Source organism: Giraffa tippelskirchi, chromosome 6 (genome assembly GCF_054371585.1).
Source record: "Giraffa tippelskirchi isolate mGirTip1 chromosome 6, T2T-mGirTip1v1.2.pri, whole genome shotgun sequence".
Lineage (NCBI taxonomy): Eukaryota > Metazoa > Chordata > Mammalia > Artiodactyla > Giraffidae > Giraffa > Giraffa tippelskirchi.
This window is the reverse complement of record NC_137280.1, coordinates 85,010,383-85,021,399: the sequence shown is the minus strand read 5'-3', so window position 1 is coordinate 85,021,399 and position 11,017 is coordinate 85,010,383. Positions and strand designations below refer to the sequence as shown.

The window sequence follows — 11,017 nt, the reverse complement described above, 5'->3', positions numbered from 1 at the left end:
AGTCGAACCTGCATCTCCTGCCTTGGAAGGTGGACTATTAACCACTGGACCACCAGGGAAGCCCCCGAGTTGCGCTTTTTTGAATCTCACATATAAGTGAGGTCTTGGAGCAGTTATCTTTCTCTGACTTGTTTGACTCAGTGCAATGCCCTCAAGCTCCATCTATGTTGTTTCAGATGGTGTATTTGATTATTGCAAACAGCCCATCTCAGTTTCTTTCTTTTTTATTTTTTGACCTTGGCCGGCATATGGGATGTTACTCAATCAGGTATCGAACTTGCACTGCTTGCCGTGGAAGCATGGAGTCTTAACCACCAGACCATGAGAGAAGTCCCTGTCAGTTTCAGGTGGGTAGGTCCTTAACCTCCCCTCCAGAGACTTGCTCATCTCCCTGCTTCTTAAGGAGAGCAGGCCTCAGGTTCCACACCTCCTGCAGGCAAGGAGATTCAACTCGAGTTGATTTAAAGTTGATGTCCCAGTTTCTCAGCAGTGCTGACATTTGGGGACAGATAGTTCTCGTGGTGGTTCCGTCCTGTGCCTTGTGGGGTGTTGGGCAGCATCCTTGGGGCCTACCTTCTAGATGCCAAGAGCTTCTTCTCCCCCTGTCGTGACAACCAAAAATGTCTCCAGACATTGCAAGAGTCCCCTGGCAGGGGAGGAGCGCAAAATGGCCCCCCGTTGAGAACTGCTGGCTTAAATAGTACACCTTGGGCCCGTACTTCGTACTTCGTTGGAGGGCACAGTGAGCGCAGGATGGAATGGGTGGTTCCACAGAGTTTGTCCTTCTTGCCTGCCCTGCCAGGGCTTGGCACCACTCCCAGTATCGCACAGCCTCCCACTGCACACCTGGGCCTGGGCTCAATTTTCATGGAGCCCCAGGGGACCCAGTTGTTCAGGAGGCTGGTCGGTCCCTGGGCTCCAAAGCTGAGCGCCAGGAAACCGCAGTTACTGTGGTTACAGGTAAGCTCCCGGGGCGAGGAGCTATTAGTTGAGGGGGAAAAGGCTCGGGTGCCTGGCGGAGTCAACATCCAGGGGATGTCGGCTGGGAGGCCACTGTCCAACATCTCCCCCCATTAGCTTTCGTAGACCAAGTGGAGCTGTGAAGAGCCACTGGTTCACCTCCCCAGGAGCCCTAGAGGTGACAGAGGCCGCAGGTAGTCACGAAACCTAAGAGGGTGATACAGGCATCCCACTGCAGATGGCCCTGCCTGGCTGGGCTCCTAGGAAGGCCATCTGGCCACTGGTGTGAGGCATCTGAGGCCCCGGCCCTTTTCTGGGGAAAGATTGTCCAGGTGGGTGGGCAGCATGAACTGCAGCCCCCTCAGCCCAGGCACCCGCCGGCGGCTTCTCCAGGGTCAGGCAGGCCCCCTCCCAGCGCCTGCATCCAGGAGTGTGGCCATCTTCATCAGCTCTACGGTCTCAGGTAAGGGACAGGGCCGGACTGGGAGCTCAGGGGGTGCCAGGGCCAGTGGGCATGGCTCACAGCGTCCTCTAGGAGACCTGGATGTGAACACAGCCCGGCCAGTGACCCCCACACATAGGAACTGGTGAGGGAGAGCCTCCCTGATCCTTTGTTTCCTCCTCCATAAGCCAGCCTCAGAGCTTGACTTGAGAGAGTTGTTGTCAGTGGCAAATGATATTGCAACTAATATTAATGATAAATGTTCTAAGCTAGGCTTAAAAAGTGCCTGAGTCTTCCCACAGCTACAGAGCTCTGTATGACAGGATCTGGTTCACTCCCCAACTTTATCTGGTGTAACTCGCACCTCACCTATGTGTTATAGTCACAATGGGCTCCAATAGGTCCAGGAACCTATGAAGCCCCAAGCCCCATAAGCTGTAGTTATTCAACTGATCTGTTTCTCTAATGCATGACTCCTCCAACCAGGCTACAAGCTCCATGAAGGCAAAGAGTTCACAGTGTGTGCTGGCAAGTGTTTAATAACCTGTTCTCCAAAAATTAAAACAAAACCTCCTGATTTATACTGTCTGCCAATTTCCGTGGTGTAAATTCTCCCACCATGGTCAATTTCAAGCTGCCCTGGGCGACCTCATAAACACGGAGTCAGATATGTTGGGTAGCTCACCATCCTCGAATATTTCCCTAATGCGAAATCAACAGCTGTAAACAAACTCAAGAGCAGAATCCATGGTCAATGGTAGTAAAATAATTCAGAAGTGATGAGGTTTGAGTATTTGCAATCTCCGCTTTTACTATAATGTGTTTCATCCTAAGTTCATATAGTTTAATTTTTCACGTTGTTGTTATTTAGTTAAGCCATGTCTGACTCTTTTGCGATCCCATGGACGGTAGCTGGTCAGGCTCCTCTGTCCATGGGATTTTCCAGACAAGAATACTGGAGTGGGTTGCCATTTCCTTCTCCAGGGGATCTTCCTGACCCAGAGATTAAACCTGTGTCTCCTGCATTAGCACATGTGTTCTTTACCACTGAGCCAGCTGAGAAGCTAATTTTTCACAATGGCTGTTTTAACAAAATTTCTGATGATTTAGCAATCAGCTCTCCTAGGACAGTAGGGGCTGGCTCCAGCATACTGCATTGTCTACATATGTATTGGTTGCCATTGTGTCCTTGATCCTTTTTTTTTTTTTGTCATTTTTGTCTTGAGAGATCTTGGGGCTTCCCAGGTGGTGCTGGTGGTAAAGAATCTGCCTGCCACTGCAGGAGACATAAGAGATTCGGATTCGATCCCTGAGTCGGGAAGATCCCTTGGAGGAGGAAATGGCAACCCACATTAGTATTCTTGCCTGGAGAATCCCACAGACAAAGGAGCCTGGCTAGCTACAGTCCATGGGGTCACAAAGAGTCGGACAAGACTGAAGCGGCTTAGCATGCCTGCAAACAGGATCTTAGTTCCCTGACCAGGGATCGAACCTGTGACCCCCTGCAGTGGCAGTTGGGAGTCTTAAGCACTGGACCACCAGGGATCCTTTTTAGTGTTTGGACATAAAGTAACTTCACAGTGCATATTTTATGGACAAATATAAATAACCTGTGGAATTTATAGGACAGGTACAGGAAGGGAGTAGGAAACAGATCCAAGATTGGCATTCAGGTCAGTGCCTATGCTAGGACCCAGGCAGCTTCTTTGTACTAGTGGCTTTGGGAGTTCTTTTGTGGACACTAAAGTGACCTTCCCCTGGTTATGTGGAGAATACAAATAATTCTTGAATGCTTACATTACAGTAGGTACAGCCTCATTGGTTCCATTAACATTTATTGAGTACCTGTGTTGAGTGCTGAGAAATTAGCAATGACCTAGACAGAGCAGAGGTTTTTGACTTTGGGGAGCTTGTAGCCCTGCAGAGTAGAGGCATCACCCACCTTTTACAGAGGAGGACACCAAGGATAGCATGATGCTTGGCACAAGGCCATACATTGAAGGCAAGTGGTAGGAAATAATCTTAGAATCCAGGTTTACCCTAGGCAGGGCTGCCAGATTTATCAAAAATAAGAAACAAAACCACCACCATAACCAGCAAAACCAGGACACGCAGCTCAATTTACATTTGAAATAAACAACCAGTGATCTTTTAGTATAAGACAGTGTGCAGAGGGGCTTCTCTGGTGGCTCAGCAGTAAAGAATCTGCATGCAACGAAGACTGCCTGCGATGTAGGAGATGTGGATTCGATCCCTGGGTCAGGAAAATCCCTTGGAGAAGGAAATAGTGACCCACTCCAGTATTCTTGCCTGGGAAATCCCATGGGCAGAAGAGCCTGGCAGTCCATGGGGTCACACAGAGTCAGAAAAGACTGAGTGAGTAAATCACCACCACCAGTGTGCAGAGAGGGACATACTTATGCTAACAAGTGATTTGTGTTACAGATTGAACAGGGCTTATCAGAAATGCAAATTCTGGAATTCAGGGAGTGGGCTGTACTTATACTATCAGGTTTCTCATTACTTATCTGAAATGCAAATCAATTGGGTGCCCTGTAGTTTATCTGGCAACCCTAACCAAAGGTGAACAACCATACTGGTTAGCTGGGTCTGAGGGGTTTCCTGGGATGAGGGATTTTTAGCACTAACACCAGGAAAGTCCCAGGCATAGTTGGTCTTTCTGGCATGCCTCCTATTTTTCGTAGCTTTCGTCATGAAGGGTCCTAGCCTTCATAAGAGTTGTTGTTGTTCAGTCACCAAGTCGTGTCCGACTCTTTACAACCCCACAAACTACAGCATGCCAGGCCTCCCTGTCCCTCACCATCTCCTGGAGTTTGCCCAAGTTCATGTCCATTGAGTCAGTGATGGATCCATCCAACCATCTCATCCTCTGTCGCCCTTTTGTCCTTCTTGATCTTTCCCAGCATCAGGGTCTTTTCCAATGAGTCAGTTCTTCACCTCAGGAGGCCAAAGTATTGGAGCTTCAGCATCAGTCCTTCCAATGAGTAGTCAGTGTTGATTCCCTTTAGGACTGACTGGTTTGATTTCCTTGTACTCCAAGGGACTCTCAAAAGTCTTCTCCAGCACAATTGAAAAGCATCAATTTTTCGGTGCTCGGCCTTCTTTATGGTCCAACTCTCACATCTGTACATGATTACTGGACAGAACATAGCCTCGACTATACGGACCTTTGTTGGCAAAGTGGTGTCTTTGCTTTTTAATACACTGTCTAGGTTTGTTGGCGCCAGTGGCAAAGAACCCACCTGCCAATGCAGGATATGTAAGAGACTCAGGTTCCATCCCTGGGTTGGGAAGATCCCCTGAAGAAGGGAATGGCAACCCACTCAAGTATTCTTGCCTGGAGAATCGCCATGGACAGAGGAGCCTGGCAAGCTAGGCTACAGTGCATAGGGTCACACAGAGTCAGACACAACTAAAGTGACTGAGCACACACACTAGGTTTGTCATAGCTTTCCTTTGTAAGAGTACATGGGGCTAAAAGCAGAGATGTGAGGCAGGGACGAATTCTGAGTTTTTCCAGTTCCTAGCCTCCATGATGTTCCTTGCAGATATGGACGCAGAGAGGGAAGCCCTACAGAGCACTGCCTACCCTGAAGTGCAGACCTTCTGCCAGAAGCACGGCCTGATGTTCGAGGTAACTGCCCACCCGCCCCTCACTGTCTCAGCAACCTGGGCAGTCATATGAACTCCTTGCTCAGAGGGGCTCCACACCAGTACTACAGATGAAAGTCTTCTAAAAAAGGCAGGTAGAGAGGTCATGGCCATGGGCACTGCGGTCAACCCAGGAGATGTGGCAAAGTACTAGAAAAGATGCCTTGCAACTCTGCTCCTTGGGCATGTCAATTTTTTTTTAATAAGATTTACTTTCTTCTTCTTTTTGGCTGTGCTGGGTCTTCATTGCTGTACGTGGGCTTTCTCTGGTTGCAGAGATCAGGGGCTACTCTTTGTTGCTCCCAATGCAGGGGACCCAGGTTCAATCCCTGGTCAGGGAATTAGACCCCACATGCTGCAACTAAGAGCTCACATGCCACACCTAGACCTAGCACAGCCAAATAAGTAAATAAATAAGAATAAATACTTTAAAAAATGATGGTGGGGCAGTGGATGTGATGGATGATGCAGGCTTCTCGTTGCGATGGCTTCTCTTGCTGTGGAGCACGGGCTCTATGACACGTGGACTCAGTAGCTGTGGTTCCCAGGCTCTAGAGCACTGGCTCAGTAGTTCTGATGCAAGGGGTGAGTTGCTCTGTGGCATGTGGGATCTGCCTGGATCAGGGGTCAAACCTGCATCTCCTGCATTGGCAGGCTGATTCTTTACCACTGAGCCACCAGGGAAGCCTTGCATGTCACTTTCATTGTTGTTTTGTCCTGTTCTCTAGCCCTCCCTACACCGGAACAGCTTTAGGAGGTGTCTAAGAAGGCTGTGGGATATTTGGGTGGGTGTGCATGTAAGACGTGCACCAGCTGGGCAGTCACCATGGGCTGCACCATGGTGCAGAGTGCACCAATCCCAGGGTGGGGATGTAGATGCCTGCATGTTTCTAAGCGGAAACTGATAAACCATCTTTGGAGTCTCAACCTCAGTTGATGCTATCTTCTTGCCATTTACAACAGTCATCCAGAGAGTCTAGCCACTGGTCCACCAAGAAAGTCCCTCTACATTACTAAGAAAGAGGCAACGCTGTGGTGGGAATTTGCTTCTGCCCTCCACTGATCATGAGACATGATTCAACAGCAGAGGCACTATAAAGGAAGACATAGGTGCTGAGCACTGATGAAACGCCCCGTGTGCATCCCTTTAATGTGTGACTAACGCAATAAACACCCTCAAGACGCAGGCTGGGAGACAGTGGCCTGGAGAGATGAAGTTTCTTGTGTGGGCCCAGTGGCTGATCCTTTTTCCTTTTCCCTTTCCTCCTCCAGCCACATCCAGCACTGTAGTCCTTTTATCCCATGCTATAGTTTATCAGGAATTTTATGTCCTCTCTGGACAAAAGAACTGAGGGACATGGCCTGTTCTGCATCCCACCTACCCTCTCCTCATCCCAGCTTTCTGCCCCGTCAGCTTCACTGCTTGAATTAAACCATTCTACTCCACCCCACCTCCTGCCAGTAGGCCAAAAAGGAATGCAAGCGTGCAGTTGCCCAGGAGACTTTGCCACGTCTGATTCTGGCCAAGCGAAAACCCTGCTTTGCAAAGGAAACTCTGCGAACAAGTGTGGACATGTCCTTGTTTAAAAAGGAACAGTTTGAAAATGCCCAAGTTCTTTAAAAATGTTTTAAAATATTTTTAAGTAAATGTTTGAGTTTGGAATTTAGATTTGAAGGAAAATTGCCTATAGGATAGAGTCTCCATATGCCCCTCCACCCACTTTTTTCCCTGTTGTGAACATCTTCTATTATTGGAGCATGTTTGTTGTGACTAAGAAATGGACATTGGTACATTGCCTTTAAGCAACCGCCAGACTTTTTGACTATCACCATTTGTGTCTCCTTTCTGGCTGGAGAACTCTGTTACATTTAGCTGTCCCAGCTCCCCAGTCTCCTGTGGCTGGGACAGCTCCTTGGTCTTCTCCTTCGTACTCATGAGCAGCACAGTTATGGGGAAGATTGCCTGGGAGTCCTGTGGCATACCTCCAATTTGGGTCTGTCTGATATTTTTCTCATGATTACACCGGGATTATGGGTGTCATTCAAGTTCTTTTAATCCAGACATCCCTCTTTGAGGAAAGGTTGTCAAATTACTGAAAGAGGGACTTCTCTGGTGCTCCAGTGGCTAAGACTCCGAGCTCCCAAGTCAGGGGGCCAGGGTTGGATATCTGGTCCAGGAATCAAGATCTGGCATGCTGCATAGGGCAGCCAAAAATAAAAAATGACTGAAAGAAACTTTATGCCTTTATCAAAAGGAATAGAAAAACATCACCCATCCTGCCGCCTTCCTGACAAACCCATGCTTGTAATTTCCAGGTGGTTGACCTGAGGTGGGGTATTCAGAACACTGAGGCCTCTGACCACATGACCACGGAACTGTGCTTGGAGGAGCTTGACCGCTGTCGGGAAACATCCATAGGGCCAGCTTTTGTTGTGAGTCTCTTGGGAGGGACAGATTAACTCTTACTTCTCATTCTAGCACCAGGATATGGCCCCATTTCTAGACCAAACCCAAACCCATCAGTGGAGGGAAGTGGGTGGCATTTCTTCTATTACGCTCAATCTTCATAGCCTGCCCATGGCAGACATTGCTAATAGATCACAGCACCTATTTTTCTGGAGAGCTAGCCAGAATCCAGACAGTAGCAGTCAAGTGGAAGCAGCAGGTGAGTGGGAGAGCAGAGTGCTGTAGCCCAAAGGAATCTTAGAATTTGCTCTGAGCGTTCCCACATCATCAGCTTTGTTTGGGGAACTTTGAGATCCTAGAAAACCATAGAGAAGGTGAAAATCTACAGGGTATGAAAAAATTTTTTCTCCCATGTGCCCTGTGTTATTGGGAGCAATCTCTGTGGCCCTGTTTTGAACCTGCCTCAGGAGCTAACTTCTGACCCTAGGCAAGACCAACCAGGGTCTTCTCTACTCCTCAACTAAACTCTCTCTGATACCAGAACAATCTCCAGCTCACAATTAATGGTTTAAGTTATAATCAGCAAATGATACTTCCAAATTTTGAAGTATTACATCACCAAGTTTCAAATATACCAAGAACTAGAGAATTTTGGCTCATAAATCCTAAAGCGGGGGTCAGCAAACCACAGCCCATGGGGCAAATCTGGCCTTCTACTTGTTTTTGTAAACAAACCTTTACTGGCACACAGCCACACTCATTCATTTACATACCACCCTAGGCTGCTTCCAGCTTCAATGGCAGAGCTGAGTAGTTGCCACAGAGACCATCTGTCCATCAACACTGAAAATATTGGTTATTTGGCCCTTGATGGAAAGTTTGCCTAAACCTGTCCTAGAAAGTAAAGAGAGAAAAAGTCAAGAGAGTATCTTTGCCCAATACATCTTAGTCAAAAACAAGCTTTGAGCAGCTCCCCAAAAAACTTCTCTTGGAGATAAGAATACAGCAAGTAAAAGAAGATGGTCCCCATTATAAAAGCTGTTTTCTAGGGAAATAAAGGCAAATACATGAAGCCCATTTGGCCTTAAAATTGCACTGCCCAGTGTGCGTGCACGCGTGCTAAGTCACTTCAGTCACGCAACCCTATGGATTGTAGCCCAGCAGGCCCCTCTGTCCATGGGACTCTCCAGGCAAGAATACTGGAGTGGGTTGCTGTGCCCACCCGCCTCCAGGGGATCTTCCCGACCTAGGGATCGAACCTGTGTCTTTTACGTTTCCTGCATTGGCAGGCAGATTCTTTACCACTAGTGCCACCTGGGAAGCCCACTGCCCAGTGTAGTAGCCACGAACCACATGTGGTGATTTAAATGAATTAAAATCAGGTAGAATTAAAATTTCAGTTCCTCGGTTGCACCAGCTGCATTCCAGTGGCTCAGTGGCCACATGTGTCAAGTGGCCACTGTGTTGGACAGCATGGGTATGAACACTTACAGCGTTGCTGAAAGTTCTAGTGCTGCTTTAGAGATTACGTCTCCTTAAAAAAAAAACTAAGATCTGGGCAGCAGATGTGAAAAGCTTTACTATGTATTAAGTTTTGAATACAGTTACCACTGTTACCACAGTTACCACTGTGTTTTCATTCTTTCCTCCTATACTTTTCTTTGTAGGTTGACATCAATTTTTCTTTCTTTCCTGTTCTGTTGAGCTGTAACTGACATCCAGCACTGTATGGGTTTAGAGTATACAGCATAATGACTTGATTTACACATATTGTGAAATGATTATTAAATATTAGTTGATACCCAGCTGCTCATATAGATATGAAAAAGGGAAATGGTTTCCCTAGTGACGAGAATGTCTAGGGTTTACTTTCTTAGCAACTTTCAAATATACCCTGCAGCAGTGTTAACTGCAGTCGCCATGTTGTACATTACATCCCTAGGAGTTATTTATCTTATAACTGGAAGTTTGAATCACTTGATTTCATTTCTTTATTTTTTATTGAATTCTTTGTTATTTTTACTTTTTAGTTGATTTACAAGTTGTGTTGGTTTCAAGTGTATAACTAAGTGATTCAGTTACATACATCCATAGTGGCTCAGCAGGTAAAGAATTCATCTGCAGTGCAGGAGACACAGGTGACCCGGGTTTGATCCCTGTGTGGGGAAGATTCCCTGGAGCCTCGAGGAAATGGCAACTCATTCCAGTATTCTTGCCTGAAAAATCCCATGGACAGAGGAGCTTGGCAAGTGCACTTCAAAGGATTGCAACGAGTCAGACATGACTGAAGCAACTGAGTACAAATGAATATATATGTGTATACTTTTTCAGATTCTTTTCCCTTAAAAAGTTGGTGTAAATTATTGAGTATATCTCCCTATTTTAATCATTATTGCTTTAAGATACGTCTAATATTTCAAAGGCTCTACCCTCTGAGTTGCTTCCCTTGTGACTCAGCGGTAAAGAATTGCCTGCCAATGCAAGAGATGTGGGTTTGATCCATAAGTTTGGAAGATCCCCTGGAGAAGGAAATGACAACCCACTCCAGTATTCTTGTCTGGGAAATCCCATAGACAGAGAAGCTTGGAGGGCTACAGTCCACGGGGTCACAAAGAATCAGGCACAACTGAGTGACTGAACAACAACAACAAAATCCTCTGACTTATGTATCTCCTTTGCGAATTTTTCCCCAGTTTTCTGCTTTTGCTGATGATTGAGACTGATGATTGATCATTTTGTTGAGTTTCAAAGAAAAAAAGAAAAGAAAAAAGGGAGATGGGGAGAAAAGGAACTCCATGAGGACTTCTTTTTTGCAACCGAAATTGCAGGCAGCCAAAAGCGCAATGCAGCTTCCAGGTGGCATGGGGGATGGTGGACAGGAGGGAGGGTGATCTCGGAGCTTCCCCCAGGCCTGAAAGGCCCAGGGACCTTGCAAATCCTTCCAGAAGGGTTCCTTGGGCCGCAAGCTGACCTTTAGCCACTTCCTGTGTTCCTCCTGAAATAGGTATCTCCCCTCTAACTCTTGAGAGTCACAGCTTCATTCTCCTTCAGTGGCTCTGGTTTAGGGGCCTTTCCACAAAACTCAGAGGTGCAGTGGAGGCTCTCGGAGAGACATCTCTCTGGTAAATAAGTCATTAGGCAGTGCAGCAGGGGACGGCTCCCCATGGCACCTCCTTCTAGAAGCTCTGAGTCTCTTGGGCCACCTGCAGCTCTGGCATCTCCAGAGAGCTGCTCCTGGTGGTGGCAACTTGAGCTTCCTTCAAGCTCCTCCCATTCCCGTTGCTCTGGCCCCACAGACAGGAGCATCTTGTATCTTCCGTCTCCTCCCTGAGAGCTCTGGTTTGTGGTTGGCTGGCTACATCTTTTCCAACTCCTCTTGCTTGTCCAAGACTCTTTCTTCAAGAAAGGCAGTTGGAGAGTGGAATGCTCTTCAACACCTTGTTGTTACCAAAGCAAACTTGGATCCACGTGCCCATGCAGAATAAAACCAATCTACTAACATCGAGTTGTCATGAAGGAAAGCACAGCATTGACTG

The 11,017-nt window shown here is 47.2% G+C and overlaps 1 protein-coding gene across 1 annotated transcript in view; it reads left to right on the top strand.

The window, feature by feature from the left end:
• The first annotated feature begins 753 nt into the window (after positions 1-753).
• Positions 754-11,017, top strand: part of NWD1 (NACHT and WD repeat domain containing 1) — a 72,091-nt gene continuing 61,827 nt past the window's right edge. The window contains 4 exon segments of the mRNA XM_081503000.1: positions 754-960; positions 4,972-5,017; positions 5,020-5,057; positions 7,391-7,507. Of these exon segments, the coding sequence (XP_081359126.1) occupies positions 754-960; positions 4,972-5,017; positions 5,020-5,057; positions 7,391-7,507 (408 nt within the window).